Consider the following 17,855-nt stretch of genomic DNA (forward strand, 5'->3'; position numbering starts at 1 on the left):
TGGCTTGTATCTTTCCTAATTGGGGCTGGGGGGCTGGGAGCCAGGACTCCTGGGTTCTCTGCTCAGCTCTGGGAGGGGAGTGGGGTCTAGTGGTTACAGCAGGGAGGGGTGGGAGCCAGGACTCCTGGGTTCTCTACCTAAGCTACAGCGGGAGGCCCCTTGTTCTCCCGAAATCCACTTCTGAGGAGTTTGCAGCATCTGCTTCATGGCCTGTGACCCCTCCCTGAGCATGTCACGTGTGTGTGGGGGTATTTCCCATCTAGGGGGCGCCAGCCCCCCCCCCCATCCAGGGAAGGGAATTTCTTCGGTCTGCTCTAACCTGCCCCCATCTGCCCCAGCCAGAGCCCCATGTCCCCCTCCCCCTCCTCAGGGAGACGGGGGCCGGGGTCGCTGTCTCGGGTGGGGGGGCCCGCTGGGTGTTGGGGGTAGGAGAGGGCAGAGGCGGCCTGGACTCCTGGGTTCTAGTACTCCTCCTGCGGGTCATTGTTGGTCTGTGGCCTTTGTGTGTGGGGGGGTGGGGGGCTTCATCATTTCCCCTCCCCTGCCCTGATAGGGAGAATCTAGGCCGCGTGTGGTCCCCCCCCAGCGGGGGCTATTTTGAGCCACGCAGCCCCTCGGCGGCTCCCTTATGTAACCAGCTGCGGCCCCCGGGACACGACCTATTTATAGCAAAATGCAGGCAGCTGCTCCCCCCCCCTTCCCCGGCAGGGACAGACAGATGGGGGGGCTGGGCCAGCCTGGAACATGGCCCCCCCTGCCCTGCCCCCATACAGCTGGGCTGCTGTCCCTCACTCCCGACCCGCAGCCCCCTGCCAGCCCGGCCCTGGGCCCCCCCAGCCCTGCCGGTGCCCCTCACTCCCGACCCGCAGCCCCCTGCCAGCCCGGCCCTGGGCCCCCCCAGCCCTGCCGGTGCCCCTCACTCCCGACCCGCAGCCCCCTGCCAGCCCGGCCCTGGGCCCCCCCAGCCCTGCCGGTGCCCCTCACTCCCGACCCGCAGCCCCCTGCCAGCCCGGCCCTGGGCCCCCACAGCCCTGCCGGTGCCCCTCACTCCCGACCCGCAGCCCCCTGCCAGCCCGGCCCTGGGCCCCCCCAGCCCTGCCGGTGCCCCTCACTCCCGACCCGCAGCCCCCTGCTCGCCCAGGTGTTGCTCTGTGTTTGTCTCCTCCAGGGCCTTTGCCAGGCTGCCCCAGCCCCACAGAGGCCCCCTGGCAGGAGAGGGGAGAATCCAGCTGCCGTGGGGGAGTCACAGGCTCTCCCTGATCCAAGACCAGCCCTGGCATCACCCAAACGTTGACCTCGGCTCCAGCCCCTCCGTGGGGCCCAGCCATCCCAGTCCTGCCACCAACGCGACCCCCGTCAGCCGCTGCGGCCTGCAGCATGAATGGGGGCATTGGAGCCACCAGGGAAGACACCCCCCCCTCCACCACAGCCCCAGCCATGGGGGAGGGGAGCCCAGGGCTGGGCTAGCAGGGGGCTGGGGGTCAGGAGTGAGGGGCACCGGCAGGGCTGGGGGCTGCCAACTCGTGCGGGGGGCTCGTACTGGTTGTGGCGGAGGATAGAAAGGAGGGCAGCCCCTGCCAGCTTCCCCTCCCCGGGGGCTGAGCAGCAGCTCATTACTACCACCCCCACGCCCAATGGGCCAGGAGAATTAATTAGCTACAACCCAGCTAAACTGGGTCTGGAAGGACTGAAATAGAGCGAAAATGGAGAACTGAGAGAATTCCACCCCACCCCCCAGCCCTGCTCCGGACTCCTGGGTTCTCTGGAGTCCTGGCCCTGGGAGGGGAGGAGGGTCTAGTGCTTAGAGCAGGGGGGGCTGGGAGCCGGGACTCCGGGGTTCTCTCCCTGGCTCGGGGAGGGGAGGGGGGTCTGGTGATTAGAGCAGGGGGGGCTGGGAGCCGGGACTCCGGGGTTCTCTCTCTGGCTCGGGGAGGGAGGGGGTCTGGTGATTAGAGCAGGGGGGGCTGGGAGCCGGGACTCCGGGGTTCTCTCCCTGGCTCGGGGAGGGGAGGGGGGTCTGGTGATTAGAGCAGGGGGGGCTGGGAGCCAGGACTCCGGGGTTCTCTCTCTGGCTCGGGGAGGGAGGGGGTCTGGTGATTAGAGCAGGGGGGGCTGGGAGCCGGGACTCCGGGGTTCTCTCCCTGGCTCGGGGAGGGAGGGGGTCTGGTGATTAGAGCAGGGGGGGCTGGGAGCCAGGACTCCGGGGTTCTCTGTCCCATCCTACTTGTACCCAGGGTCAGTCCCCGCCTGGCGGTGGGTCGAGACCAGGCTGTGCGGGCTCAGGGCTGCTGGGGAAGGGGCCGGGGGCTCGGAGCTGGGCAGGGTCATGGGCCTGGTGCCTGAGGCTGGTTCTGCCAGCTGGGCGCCTTTGAGCTGCCAGGATCCGGCCGGGGGCTGGCAGATCCGGCCCAGCCCCAGCTGTGGGCCTGGCTCCCGGCCCAGCTCCCCAGCGCCAGGCCTGGGACAGGAGCCCGGAGCCCCCCTCCTGCCCAGCGCGGCTGCAGGGGACAGAGCCTAATTAGGGGCTCGAAATTAACCAAATTAATTCGCTAACAAAGGGGCTGGATGGATGGAGGAGCAGAGAAATGGGGGGGTTGGCAGCAGAGCAAGCTGGGGTGGGCGGCATCACTCCCACCCCGCAGACCCCACCTCCCAGCTCTGCCGGTGCCCCTCACTCCTGACCCACAGCTCCCTGCCAGCCCGGCCCTGGGCTCCCCCAACCCCAGCTCTGCCGGTGCCCCTCACTCCCGACCCGCAGCCCCGGGTTCCCCCCAGCCCTGGGCTCCCTCCAGCTCTGCCGGTGCCCCTCACTCCCGACCTGCAGCCCCCTGCCAGCCTGGCCCTGCCCCCCCGGCCCCATGTTTGCTAGACCCCCGGTGCCTCTCAATGGGGCAGGGTTTGGGGGGGTGACAGTTGGCTGGGGGACTTTTGGGGTTCTCAGACTTTGTGGGTGGGGGGGCAGTGCCTGGGGAGGCCCAGCTTGGGGGTGGGGCTGGCAAGTGGTTTCCCAATTCTGCTATTTCCCCCTCCCCCTTAGGCTCAGGGCCCCCACCCCACCCCACCACTGGCAGTTGCCTGCCCCCACCCCAAGAAAGAAGCTGGAGCCCCTAAAGGGCCCAGAGACGGGGGGGGTGTTCCCTATGTGGGGGGGATTCCCAGCCAGCCCTAGGACAGGGGACTGGGTGGCTGGGGGGGAATGGGGCATGGGGGGGCCTGCTCTGGGCCCTGTTTCCCTGGCACAGTGTATGGGGGTGCCCCCCAATTCTCCCCCCCCCCGGCGCTGGTCAGAAGCAGGCGCTGCCCACGCGGGGTGAAAGGTTTCCATGAAAAGGATTCGTTTATTTCATGCTGTAAAGTCCTGGCCTGACCGATCATGCAGCCCCCGGACCCCCCCCGCCCCCCCCGGCAGGCAGAGACCGGGGAGGGGACATGGGGGGGGACAGATAACAGGGGGAGAGAAAAGAAACAGCAACAAAAGCACAACCCCCCCCAGGAGCTGCTCAGCCCCCCCCCCCAGCCCTGAGCGCTTGGGTGGGGGAGTCCTGGCGGGCCGGGGGGGGCAACACCAGGCCCCCCCCCCAGGGGTCGCGTAGCACCAGAGTTGAACGGGAGCAGGGGGGGGTGAAGGATGCCCCCCCAGAGGTGGGGGGGGGGGAGGAAGACTTGCTGGGGAGGATCGGGGGGAGGGCTGGTGGCGGGGGGGGGGTCGATATGTGGCAGGAAGGGGGGGTGGAAGGAAGGTTATGGGGGGCCTGGAAGATGGGGTGGCTGGACGAAGGAGGGGGGGCAGGCAGGCTGGGGGGCAGGGGGTTGAAGGACAGATGGATGCGGGGGGAGGCAGGATATGGGGGGGCGGTCCCTCGGCTCAAGGCCTTGGCTGAGTTGGGGGGGGGGTCACCCTGGGTCCTGCTGGCTCATGGGATGGGGGGAACCCACTGGGGCTCGGAGCTCAGCCAGGTCCTGCCCCCCCCAGACCTGCCCCCCCCACCCCGCTCAGGACGCTGCTGGGGCAGTATTATTGCTTTGTGTGGGGGGGGCAGCACTAGGGAGACCCCCCCCCGGGGATGTGGATTGCGGGGGGCGGGGGGGCTGGTACCAACACATGCCTGGGGCCGCCGAGAGGGGTGGGGAGGGATGAGAGATGGAGGAGGGCTGGAGCAAGGGGGGGGAGAGACATGGGGGGGCACAGGCGGGGGGTCCGGAATTACACGTCATCCAGCTATTCCCCCCCCAATCACAACTCACAAATTTGGCACACTTGTGGGGTTGGGGCCAGGACCTGCCCCGGGATGGGAAGGGGTGGGGGGGGAGCAGGAAATATGGGGCGATGGGACCCAGGCGTCCGGGGGGGGGGGGGCAGGAGTGTGTGTCTTTCCCCCAGCCACATGGCTCATGCCCTGCGGTGCTCACAGCTGGGGGGGGGGGGCGGGGGGGGCTTGTTTCTATGAAAAAATAATGTCGCGATTCTGCATTTTATTAAACATCTGCTTGAAAAAATAGACCTGTGCCCCCCCCCGGCCCCTCCCACCTGCCCATCCCCCCCACTTTGCACCTTTCCCTGCCTCCTGCCCCTCCCCGGGGGGCTGGACCATCCCCAGGCCCCCCCTTCCTGAGTCTAAAACTCCCTGTAGTTGCTGGAAGACATTGTCAACCCTGTCCTCTGTGGGGCTCCCCACAGCTGCAGGGCTCAGCTCCCCCCACCCCGGTTCTTAAATCAGGGACCCCCCCCGGGAGATAATTTAATCAAGGAGCCAGCACCGCCCCCCCCCGCCTTGATTTTATTTCCCCCCCGGCTCAGTGCAATGGGGGGGGGCAGCTCCACAAGGCCAGGGGGGTGACCTATAACCCCCACCAATATATGAAGCGAGGAGCTGACATTCCCAAGGGGGGGTGTTTAAAGTGCGATATGTGTGTGTGTGTGGGGGGGGAAACCACAGAAAAAGATTAGCCCCCCCACCCCAGCAATGGATGAGGAGGGTCAGACACGGGGGGGGGGGGCAAGTGTTTATGAGGAGGCTTATTTTAAATTATTTGGACCCCCCCATACCATGCACCTGGGGGAGGCGGTAGACAGGCCTTGCCCCCCCCTTTAAGTAGCATCTCCCCCCACATGAGGGGCTGGGCGAGGCACCCACATTCCCCACCCTGGTGGCGGGGCTCGGAGCCGGGGGGGGGGGGAAGCCAGCCAGGCTGAGGGGGGGGGGCCCTTCGGTCAATATGACCCATTAGCTGCCCTCAGCAGTGGGCAGGGACAGGGGTGGGGTGGGGGCAGCACTACAGGGGAATCCCCTCCCCCCAGCCTTCCCCCCCCCCATCCGCTTCTCTGGGGTGGGAGCAAAGCCAGACCCCCCCCTGCCCCCGCTAACTTTTGCATAGGAATTGTTGCATAAGAAGCTTCTGGTATCTGCTGGGGGGGGGGCAAGAGACCGGTGGGGGGGTCGGGGGGGTCTCTCAGAGCAATGGCGGGAAGGGGCTGGAATTGAGGGGGCTCCCCCCCCAGGAGACCCCGCCCCCCGGCTCAGACGGGGTGATGTTGCATAGTGTGACAGATGAATTTCCTGGTGGGGGGGTTGTCCACCCTGCAAAGGGGTGGGGGGTGACATATCGGGGGGGGGCAGACTCTCCCCAGCCCTAGGCCATGCAGCTGCTGCGGGGGTGGGGGGGCTCCAACCACTTTGAGGCCTAGTTTGCGTAGGTGGAGGTTGTGGGGGTCTCCGGTGGGGGGGGAACTGAGTGAGGAAGAGCAGGGTCACATGGGGGGGCAGAGCTGTGCCCCCACCTCCAATGGCCCCCCACAGTCCCCCCCCCCCACCGTGTCCCCTCTCGCTATCCCCCCTTCCCGCAGCGGAGGAGGGCAAACTGGGCGCTAAAGGGGAGGAGACCCAGGGCTGGGGGAGGTCCAGTGCCCTCCCCCCCCTCAGGCCGGGGGGGGGGGGCGCGGGGAGGGGAGTTTTGCATATAACACGAGCGGATTCACATGCAGACACATGCTGGCTGGCACAATGCAACTTGGAGATCAGCTCCGGGCGGGGGTGGGGGGTCCGGTCCCGATCCTGCTCCCGCAGGGGGGGGACCCCCCCCCCACACGCCGGTCCCCACCTCCGGCCGCTGGGGCCCCTCGGTTCCACTGGTACGGGCCCCGGGGCGCAGCCGGGGTGGGGATCACAGTGACGGGCCGCGCCAGGACGGGGGGCATGACCCCGGGGCAGCCGGGAGCCAGGCAGGGGAGGAAGAGGAGGAGGAAGGTGGGAGCCGGCTGCCCCCCCCCCCTCACCGGCGCTCCTCCGTCCGTCCGTCCGTCCGACCCGACGGTCCGCGAAGTGCCTGCGTCCCGGGCCCGGCGGCGTGCAGCCGGAGAGGCCAGCATGTAGCTTATTGCTTGTGTGATCCATGGAAGATCCATGCAGGAGAGAACCAAGCGGGCGGGGGGTCCGGCAGTGGGGGGGGGGTCCCTCAAAGGAGCAGAGTCTGTGAGTCCAGAAACCGGATGGGGGGGGGAACAGACAGACAGACAGACAGGCGCACACAGGGGTGGACGGACGGAACGGTGCATATGGGGGCAGACAGGGGGATGGGGTGTGTATGGGGACAGACAGACAGCTGGAGGGGTGTGTCTGGGGACAGAGAGACGTAGGGATGTGGATGGAGACAGCTGGAGGGGGGGTTGATGAGGACAGACAGACAGCCGCAGAGGAGTGTACGGGGACAGAGAGTCGGAGGGGGGTGTATGGGGACAGATAGCCAGAGGGCGGTTAATGAGGACAGACAGACAGTCGGAGGCGGGTTATGAGGACAGACAGACTGACAGTCGGAGTGGGGTGTACAGGGATAGACAGCCAGCCATGGAGACACACAGACAGACAGTTGGAGGGGGTTAATGAGGATAGACAGTCAGAGGGGTGCTGATGAAGACAGACAGTCAGAGGAATGTGTATGGGGACAGACAGACAGACAGTCGGAGAGGTGTTGATGAGGACAGACAGACAGCTGGAGGGGTGTTGATGAGGACAGACAGCTGGAGGGGGGTGTATGGAGACAAACAGTTGGAGCGGTGTGTCCGGGGACAGACAGACAGATGGAGGGGTGTTGATGAGGACAGACAGACAGTCGGAGGGGTGTGTATAGGGGCAGATAGTCAGAGGGAGCGTACAGGGACAGACAGACAGATGGAGCGGTGTGTATGGGGACAGACAACCGGAGGGGGGTGTCCGGAGACAGACAGACAGATGGAGGGGTGTTGATGAGGACAGACAGACAGTCGGAGGGGTGTGTATAGGGGCAGATAGTCAGAGGGAGCGTACAGGGACAGACAGACAGATGGAGCGGTGTGTATGGGGACAGACAACCGGAGGGGGGGTGTCCGGAGACAGACAGACAGATGGAGGGGTGTTGATGAGGACAGACAGACAGTCGGAGGGGTGTGTATAGGGGCAGATAGTCAGAGGGAGCGTACAGGGACAGACAGACAGATGGAGCGGTGTGTATGGGGACAGACAACCGGAGGGGGGTGTCCGGAGACAGACAGACAGATGGAGGGGTGTTGATGAGGACAGACAGACAGTCGGAGGGGTGTGTATAGGGGCAGATAGTCAGAGGGAGTGTACAGGGACAGACAGACAGATGGAGCGGTGTGTATGGGGACAGACAACCGGAGGGGGGTGTCCGGAGACAGACAGACAGATGGAGGGGTGTTGATGAGGACAGACAGACAGTCGGAGGGGTGTGTATAGGGGCAGATAGTCAGAGGGAGCGTACAGGGACAGACAGACAGATGGAGCGGTGTGTACGGGGACAGACAGCCGGAGGGGGGTGTCCGGAGACAGACAGACAGATGGAGGGGTGTTGATGAGGACAGACAGACAGTCGGAGGGGTGTGTATAGGGGCAGATAGTCAGAGGGAGCGTACAGGGACAGACAGACAGATGGAGCGGTGTGTATGGGGACAGACAACCGGAGGGGGGTGTCCGGAGACAGACAGACAGATGGAGGGGTGTTGATGAGGACAGACAGACAGTCGGAGGGGTGTGTATAGGGGCAGATAGTCAGAGGGAGCGTACAGGGACAGACAGACAGATGGAGCGGTGTGTACGGGGACAGACAGCCGGAGGGGGGTGTCCGGAGACAGACAGACAGATGGAGGGGTGTTGATGAGGACAGACAGACAGTCGGAGGGGTGTGTATAGGGGCAGATAGTCAGAGGGAGCGTAAAGGGACAGACAGACAGATGGAGAGGGGTGTATGGGGACAGACAGCCAGAGGGGGGGTGTCCGGGGACAGACAGACAGTCGGAGGGGAGCGTACAGGGACAGACAGACAGTTGGAGCGGGGTGTATGGGGACAGACAGCCGGAGGGAGGTGTCCGGGGACAGACAGACAGCCGGAGGGGTGTTGATGAGCACAGACAGACAGATACAGCTGGAGGGAATGGACTGAAGGACCCAGAGGTGCAGCGTGGGGCAGGGGGCTCCGGGACCCCCCGTCTCTGTCCCTTGCTGACCCCCCCGCACAGTATTTGGATTCTCAGAGCAAACCTCCCTCCTGCCAAAAAATATAAACTCTACCCCCCCAGCCCCAGGCCAGGCCCCTCCCCGGAGGGACCCAGGCGTCCTGCTCCAGGAGGGGTCCGGGGCGTAACTCATGGATGTTCCAGAAAGTGCCGTGTAGCGTGTCCTGTAGAAGCCGAAGGGGGGACGGGACCCACGTTGCCCCTGGCGACGAAGCCCCCCGGTTGCCCCTGGCGACGAAGCCCCCCGGTTGCCCCCGGCGACGCCTCCTCTCTTCTGCCTTGTTCTTTTGCTTGTTCTTCTTTTTTGCTTAAAAAGTCGGGGGGGGGCGGAGTCCGCGGCCCCCGGGCTATAGGATGGAGGGGAGCGGGGGGCGGGGGCGCCGGGGGGCACCGGGCGAGCCCAGGGGGCTGGGGGCGGGGCGAGAGGCGCAGCCCCGCGATGCTGTTCAGACTCCGGGACTTCTCATAACCTTCGGGGGGCACCGGTGGGGGGAGAGAGAGAGAGAGAGGGGAGGTGAGTGGGGGGCGAGGCACCCGCCCCCCCGACCCACGGCACCCCCAGGCCTGTTCTCCCCCGACCCACGGCACCCCCGACCCACGGCAACCCCCGGCCTGTTCTCCCCCGACCCACGGCACCCCCGACCCACGGCAACCCCAGGCCTGTTCTCCCCCGACCCACGGCACCCCCGACCCACGGCACCCCCAGGCCTGTTCTCCCCCGACCCACGGCACCCCCGACCCACGGCAACCCCAGGCCTGTTCTCCCCCGACCCACGGCACCCCCGACCCACGGCAACCCCAGGCCTGTTCTCCCCCGACCCACGGCACCCCCGACCCACGGCAACCCCCGGCCTGTTCTCCCCCGACCCACGGCACCCCCGACCCACGGCAACCCCCGGCCTGTTCTCCCCCGACCCACGGCACCCCCGACCCACGGCACCCCCAGGCCTGTTCTCCCCCGACCCACGGCACCCCCGACCCACGGCACCCCCAGGCCTGTTCTCCCCCGACCCACGGCACCCCCGACCCACGGCACCCCCAGGCCTGTTCTCCCCCGACCCACGGCACCCCCGACCCACGGCAACCCCAGGCCTGTTCTCCCCCGACCCACGGCACCCCCGACCCACGGCAACCCCAGGCCTGTTCTCCCCCGACCCACGGCACCCCCGACCCACGGCAACCCCAGGCCTGTTCTCCCCCGACCCACGGCACCCCCGACCCACGGCAACCCCAGGCCTGTTCTCCCCCGACCCACGGCACCCCCGACCCACGGCACCCCCAGGCCTGTTCTCCCCCGACCCACGGCACCCCCGACCCACGGCACCCCCAGGCCTGTTCTCCCCCGACCCACGGCACCCCCGACCCACGGCACCCCCAGGCCTGTTCTCCCCCGACCCACGGCACCCCCGACCCACGGCACCCCCAGGCCTGTTCTCCCCCGACCCACGGCACCCCCGACCCACGGCACCCCCAGGCCTGTTCTCCCCCGACCCACGGCACCCCCGACCCACGGCACCCCCAGGCCTGTTCTCCCCCGACCCACGGCACCCCCGACCCACGGCAACCCCCGGCCTGTTCTCCCCCGACCCACGGCACCCCCGACCCACGGCACCCCCCGACCCACGGCACCCCCGACCCATGGCAACCTCCAGCCTGTTGTTCCCCAACCCACGGAAACCACCAGTGTGTTATCCCCCGAGCCATGGAAACCCCAGGCCTGTTGTCCCCTGACCCACAGCACCCCCAACCCACGGAAACCACCAGCCTGTTATCCCCCAACCCATGGCACCCCTGACCCACAGCAACCCCCACCCTGTTATCCTCTGACCCACTGCACCCCCGATACATGGAAACCCCCAGCCTATCTCCCGACCCACGGCACCCCGACCCATGGCAACCTCCAGCCTGTTATCCCCCAACCCATGGCACCCCCGACCCACAGAAACCACCACCCTGTTATCCCCCAACCCACATCGCCCCCGACCCACAGAAACCACCACCCTGTTATCCCCCAACCCACGGCCCCCCGACCCACAGCAACTCCCTGTGACGAAGTGGGACTGTTCTTAATGTTTCCTCTGAATAGTATGGGGGTGCCTCAGTTTCCCCTAGGCAGTTCTTAAGTATCTAGGTGGTGGGATAAGGGTGTATGATCGTTGCAGAGCCCTAGAGGGCAGGTGTGTGCAGGGGGCTGGACACAGAGAATGGCCGACACCCTGTTTCCTGGCCACTGATGGCCTGGGCCCTTCCCCCCTGCAAGGTGAGAGCTAAAGGGTTGGAGAACAAAGGAATCAGGTGACCACCTGGCCCGGGAAAGGGACAAAGCCCAGAGGAGGGGGGGGGGCTGGAGGGAGTTTCAGTTTGGGGCTGGCTGGGACATGGAGTGAAGGGCAGACGTGGTTGTCTGGCTCCCTGCCCCCCAAAATGGACCCAGCTGAGGGGTCCCGTTCTCTGCACCTGCAAGCTCTGTGTTAGACCATGTTCCTGTCGTCTAATAAACCTTCTGTTTTACTGGCTGGCTGAGAGTCACGTCTGACTGCGGAGTTGGGGGGCAGGACCCCTCTGGCTTCCCCAGGAGCCCCGCCTGAGCGGACTCGCTGGGGGAAGCGCACGGAGGGGCAGAGGAGGCTGGAGGCTCCGAGGTCAGGCCCAGGAAGGTGGAGCCGGGGGAGCTGTGTGTCCTGCAGACAGGCTGCTCACAGGAAGGCGACTGCCCCAGAGTCCTGCCTGGCTTCATGGGGAGCAGATCCAGAGCATCGCCCAGGGACTCCGTGACACTCCCACCCTGTTATCCCCCAACCCACAGCACTACACCTTGTCACGGACTCACACTCCCACTTTGCCCCATGCCCTGAGCACCCCCAACTCACAGCACCCTCTAATCCACAGCACCCCACACCCGAGGCAGCCTCTGGCCCACAGGACCCCTCTTCCCCCCCCGCAACACCTAGTTGTGGCAAAGTGGGACTGTTCTTAATGTTCTCTCTGAATAGGGTGTGAGTGCCTCAGTTTCCCCTAGGCAGTTCTTAAGAATCTAGGTGGGGGGATAAGGGGGTGTGATTGTCGCAGAACCCTAGAGGGCCAGTGTGATGGGGTCTGCACAGAGAATGGCCGAGACCCCGTCTCCTGGCAGCTGATGGCCTGGGCCCCCCCGCAGCAAGGTGCCAACTGAAGGGGCTGGAGAACAAAGGGATCAGGTGGCCTCCTGGCCCGGGACAGAGACAACGGCCGGAGGAGGGCGGGAGAGTCTCAGTTTGGGGCTGGCTGGGGAAATGGAGGGAGGCCCAGATCGGGCTCAGGCCTCCTGGCCCCCCAAAACGGACCTGACTGAGGGGTCCTGGTCTCTGTACCTACCAGCTCTAGTTTAGACCATGCTCCTGTTGGCTAATGTGTCCCCGGCTGGCTGAAAGTCCTGTCTGACTGCGGAGTCGGGGGGCAGGACCCTCTGGCGCTCCCAGGACCCCACCCCTGTGTGGAGTCGCTGCGGGAAGCGCGGGGTGGGGCAGGGGAGGCTGGAGGCTCCGGGGTCAGCCCCAGGAAGAGGGAAGTTGGGGCAGGGTCTTGCTCTGGGGGACAGCAGCTCCGAGAGAGGAGGGTCCCCCAAGTCCTGGCTGGGTCGTAGGAGGCAGTTCCAGAGCATCGCCCGGGGACGCCGTGACACCAGGCCACCCCCCAAAAAAGCCACAGCATCCCACATACCTATTCATCCCCCAGTCACCTCCACTGACTCACCCCCAGCACCCCCAATCCAGCTCCCATCACCCCCATCCCTGGGCATCCCCCAAATTGCAAATATCCTCCCCCAGCTCCCATGAGCTCTGTACCCCTTCCCCACCCCCAACCCCACTCATGCCAGTGCCGGTCTCCGAGTGAGGCATGGGGGGGCAGGGGTGCCAGGGGATACCAGGGTGCACGGGCCCCCGGCTCTGATCTGGGAGCAGCCCAGTGCAGGCTTGGTAACTCTTCCCCTTTCTCCCCTCACCCCCTCCACCCCGCCCCTAAGGGTGCTTGGGGTCCCCACCCCGAACCTCTCAGCCCACCCAGCAGCTGGACCCTGGGCTTAGCAGCATCCCTGGAGGCAGGGGTGGGTTAGGGGCACCAGCTTAGCTTTGAGCATGGCAGTTCTGGGGAGAGAACCCAGGAGTCCTGGCTCCCAGCCCCCACTGCTCTAACCACTAGACCCTACTCCCCTCCCAGAGCCAGGGATGGAACCCAGGAGTCCTGGCTCCCAGCCCCCACTGCTCTAACCACTAGACCCTACTCCCCTCCCAGAGCCAGGGATGGAACCCAGGAGTCCTGGCTCCCAGCCCCCACTGCTCTAACCACTAGACCCCACTCCCCTCCCAGAGCCGGGGAGGGAACCCGTCGTGTGCCGGGGTTGGCTTGTGATTCGCATGTGAGTGTCTGGCTATGAACACAGGTCTCATGCATGTATGAGACTGCACACACGCATGTCCATCCACACATGCGTGTACATGAGTGTGTGTCCAGGGCCTGGACTTATGTGTATGTCTGACACACAGGCTGTGCGTGTTCTCCACCCGCCTCACACGCGTGTGCTTGCGGCATCTCCCGCGGGTGCATGCAGGGCCCGGGCGGCGTGTGAGGGTGTGTTACCTGGTACAGGTGGGGTGTGTTTGCGGGGTGCCAGCCGGCGCAGGTACTTGGGATTTGGGGGGGTGCCCTGTGATGCACGCAAGGGGCCACGTGTGTCACAGCCGTGGGGCGTGTAACACGTGTCCTACTGGGCCATCCCACTAATCCTACCCCAGGATGCTGGGCCAGTGGGTGTGTGTGGGGGGGGGCCTCCATTTCCAGCTCATGCCTGGCCCCAAAATCCCGCCCCTGTAACCAGCTCTGTTGGCAGGAGACCAGATTCCCCTACACTTCCTGTCCCATACTCCTGGGCAGGGTCCCTGTATACGCAGCCATGAAGCCCCACCCCAGAGCCAGCCGCATCTCAGGCCCCGTCGAGGGGTCCCGGTATAACCCCAGTCCCTTCGCCCTACCCCAGAGCCAGCCACATCTCAGTGCCAGGCGAGAGGGTCACCATATACCCAGCCGGGTGAGGGGTCCCCTTATAACCATCCCCCGTACCCCACCCCAGCGCCAGCCGAATCTCAGAGCTGGAGGAGGGGTCCCCATATAATTGGCCCCCTGCGCTCCGCCCCAGAGCCAGGTGCTAGGGGTCCCCGTATACCCAGCCTCTGTGCCCCTCACCAGAGCCAGGTTCTTGCCCGCGCACACAGAGGGAAGGGGCCCAGGAGCCTGCGTGGACAGCGGGGGCGGGCGGTCAGTGCGGGCGCCCTGGGTTGGTGGGGTGTGTCGGGGGTCACAGGCGAGGGGGAGGCACTGCTCTGCTTGGAGTGGTGACGGTGGCTGCTGTGGTGGGGGGAGAGAGATGAGGTTTTGGGGGGGGGTGTTGGTGCCCCGCGGGGCGCCGGGGCAGGGTACGTACCTGGCTGACGCAGCCGGGGCGTTACAGGGGCACTGGGCGAACCCTACAAGACGTATGAAATGGGGCGTTAATTGGGGGGGGTCAAATATTGGGGCAGCCCGGGGTGAATACGAGGGGAGTCCTGAGCACCCCCCACTTGTGCCCCCCCCCACTGTCTCCCCATTCCCTGAACCCCCTGGCCCTGAAACCCACCCCTCACCCCCATGTACCCCTCCTCCTATCTCCCCCACTAGCCTCTGCACCTCCTAGCCCGTGCCACCCCCATTCCCAGCACCCCGTCTCTTGCCCCCCACCCGTGAGATGCTCTGGTATAAGCAGGTGCCTCCAACCCCAGCTCCGACCCCGCCAGGAGGAATATGGAGACCTGGCACCACCCATGTGACCTGCCCTTGGTCCTGGCCTCCAGCCTTGTCTCCCTTCAGGCTTGGGATAATATTTTGTTTGATGACTGCGTGTGCCTCAGTTTCCCCACATACTGCGTGGTCATGGTGGGGGGCGGGGGAAGAGGCTCCTTTCTTGCTGCACAGACCCAGGGCCGGCTTGCTGGGGCCAGGCCCTGCCATGCCCAGGGTGGGGCCCACAAGACAATGGCCCCTCCCTTTGCCTGGCCCATTGGCACCCAGCAGCTAACGCCCTTGGCTGCCCCCTGGGCAGGGAGCTGGCCGGGTGCGACCAGCTGGAGGACAAAGGGCTGGGAGGGGCTGGGGGGGTTGCTCCGTGTGGGGCTGCTGAGGGCACTGGTACTAAGGGGTCAGGGGGCTCAGGCCCGACCCAGCCGGCCTTGGCTGTAATTTCTGTTCCCGGCGCTAACCCAGGACTCTCCGCGCTGCCCAGACCCCCAACCCCTCCCCGCTCCCACCGCTCCCCAAGTCACTCCCGAGCCCGGAGCTGGGGGGCCCGGCTCCCGCTGGGGGGGTCCGTCTGCCCCTGGGGCCCATCCTGGGGCACTTGCTGCAGGGTGCTCCCGGCCTGACCTGGGGAGGGGAGGTGCAGGCTCTGAGGGGGGGTCCCAAGGGGGCGGGAAGCTGAGGGGCTCACCCCAGTGAGAGCAACCCTGAGGGGGCTGCCAGGCTGCAGGGGTCCCCCGCGGTCTGGGCCAGAGCTGACTCCTTGTACTATAATGAGGGGTTCCAGGCATCGTCCCTGGGAGACCCCAGCACCCCCCAACCCAAGGCAGGGACCCCTTGTATTCACCCACTGGGGGCTGGCCCCATATTTGCCTTGGAGATGGAGATGGGGCTGAGCAAAAGCAACAGGTAAAAAGCAATGGACGGGGGGGGGGGAACGCTCGGGATGTGTGGGGGGGAGTCCTTGGCCGGGGGCGGGGCTTCTGAGATTCTGGGGGGCGGGGGGAGTGGTCTAGGGAAGCAGGGGCAGGGCTTGCGGAATGTCCCGGGAAGGGGGCGGAGCCTGAGAGCCGGGGGAGGGGGGGCCTATGGTTAAGGGGCGGGGCCTGGGAGCCAGGGGCAGGGCCTGGGAGTAGAGGGGCGGGGCCTGGGGAAGCACCAACCCCCCCACCCCCACCCGCACCCCAGGGCTCAGTTAAAGGGCCAGTGTCTCTCGCCACTCCCCCTTCCCCCACCCTGGAAATTCTGTGCCCCGAGTGGCTGAGTTTTGGCAGGACCCACAGGAACGGGTCTGAGGGGATGGCTGGGGCTTTGGTGTGTGTGTGAGGGAGTCAGACAATCAGGAGGAAGTGGGGAGGGGGTATCAGGTGGGGGAGGGGGTTGGGGCTGCACGGCGGGGGGGTGTCCCAGGAGACCCCACTCCCCTCCCAGAGCCAGGATGGGACCCAGGAGTCCTGGCGGCCAGCGAGGCCTGGCTGTGTCTTTAGCCACACATGAAGGATGGGGAGGGGGCTTGTTCCCGGCTGGGCAGATGTGGGGGCTGAGGGGTGCGCGGGGCGGGGCAGGGCAGGGGCAGCTGTGTGGTAAGATGTGGCTGAGATGACGGAGGGGGCCTGGCGAGGTGCTGGGGCGGGTCCATGCGGGGGGGTGCAGCAGGAGGAGGGGGGGTGCAGGGCTGCGGTGGGGGGATGGGAGGGGGAAGGGGGGTGCAGCAGGGAGGCAGGGCAGCGGGACAATGGGGGGGTGCAGGGAAGGGTGGGACGGGGGTGCAGGGCTGCGGGGGGGATGGGGGGAAGCGGGATGCAGTGGAGGGGCAGGGCAGGGGGGCAGCGGGAGGATGGGGGGGTGCAGGGAGCGGTGGGATGGGGTGCAGGGCTTCGGGGGGGGATGGGAGGGGTGCAGCGGGGGGGCAGGGCAGGGGGGGCTACTCACCCGTTCCCAGCACGCCCTGCCTTCTAGTGCTGGCTCCAGGAGGCGGGCGCGGCATTGACGCCAGGCAGGCACCAGGGGGCGGCGTCCGGGGGCGGCAAGCGGAGCGCGGCTACGGGGGGGCCCGGGCGGGGGGGGCGGGGGGCCCGGGCGGCGATGTGGGGGGGAGATAAACAGACAGAGACGCCACGTGAGGAGGAGGCGCTGGCGGGGGAGGGGAGGGGAAGGGACCCGCCGCCCGACGTGCCCCCCCCCCAACGCGTCTGCTGTGTGCGTCGTCCCACTGGACCCCCCCAAGACTCCCCCCGCTGCATCCCCCACAGCACCTTCCCCCCAAACCATCCTCACTGCGCCACCACGGCACCCCCTCCCCCGAGCCATCCCTATATGGACCCCTCACTCCGAACCATCCTCACTGCACCCCTGCTGCAACCCCCCCCTCCACCTTCCCCTCACTGCAACCCCATTGCACCTTCCCCTGGGCCATCAGCCCACTGCACCCCCAGTGCACCTTCTCCCAAACCATCCTCACTGCACTTTCCCCCCACTGCACCGTATCCACTGCACCCCTGCTTCACCCCCCTGCACCAACCCCCGCTACACCCTGAAGCGGGACTGTTCTTAATGTTTCCTCTGAATAGTGTGGGGGCGCCTCAGTTTCCCCTATGCAGTTCTTGAGTATCTAGGGGGTGGGGTAAGGGTGTATGATCCTTGCAGAGCCCTAGAGGGCAGGTGTGTGCAGGGGGCTGGACACAGAGAATGGCCGACACCCTGTTTCCTGGCCACTGATGGCCTGGGCCCTTGCCCCCTGTAAGGTGAGAGCTAAAGGGCTGGAGAACAAAGGAATCCGGTGACCTCCTGGCCCTGGAAAGGGACAAAGCCCAGAGGAGGGGGGGGCTGGAGGGAGTTTCAGTTTGGGGCTGGCTGGGACATGGAGTGAAGGGCAGACGTGGTTGTCTGGCTCACTGACCCCCAAAATGGACCCAGCTGAGGGGTCCTGTTCTCTGCACCTACAAACTCTGTGTTAGACCATGTTCCTGTCGTCTAATAAACCCTCTGTTTTACTGGCTGGCTGAGAGTCCCGTCTGACTGTGAAGTTGGGGGGCAGGACCCTCTGGCTTCCCCAGGAGCCCCGCCTGGGCGGACTCGCTGTGGGAAGCGCACGGAGGGGCAGGGGAGGCTGGAGGCTCCGAGGTCAGACCCAGGAAGGTGGAGCCCGGTGAGCTGTGTGTCCTGAAGACAGGCTGCTCCCAAAGAGGAGACTTCCCCAGAGTCCTGACTGGCTTCGTAGGGAGCAGTTCCAGAGCATCGCCCAGGGACTCTGTGACAACTGGTGGCAGCGGTGGGATGTACTGCACCCCGTGGACGGCGCTTCCTGCAGTAAGTGACTGGGGAGCAGTAAAACGAAGGGGGACTGACGAGGACGAGGCGTGCTGAAGGCTCAGAGAGGAGCGGTTTCGGGGGGCGGTTAACCCCTGGGAGTGTGTGACCAGCGAGAAGGACTATGCAGTAATGGGGTCCCCCTGGGGACTGCGGTGAGTAGTCTCAGGAGCGGAGGAGCCTGCAGCTTGGCCCTGGGAGAGAGAAGGACTTTTGCAGTAACAGGGTCCCCCGG

At 66.2% G+C, this 17,855-nt stretch overlaps 1 protein-coding gene across 1 annotated transcript in view; it reads right to left on the reverse strand.

The window, feature by feature from the left end:
- Nucleotides 1–7,356: 7,356 nt before the first annotated feature.
- The window catches only part of KCNC3 (potassium voltage-gated channel subfamily C member 3), a 31,132-nt gene continuing 20,633 nt past the window's right edge, over nt 7,357–17,855 (reverse strand). Inside the window, 1 exon segment of the mRNA XM_078850018.1 lies at nt 7,357–8,976. Coding sequence (XP_078706144.1) covers nt 8,636–8,976 — 341 coding nt within the window. The 3' untranslated portion in view covers nt 7,357–8,635.

The sequence above is a fragment of the Lepidochelys kempii genome, chromosome 23, assembly GCF_965140285.1.
Source record: "Lepidochelys kempii isolate rLepKem1 chromosome 23, rLepKem1.hap1, whole genome shotgun sequence".
NCBI lineage: Eukaryota > Metazoa > Chordata > Testudines > Cheloniidae > Lepidochelys > Lepidochelys kempii.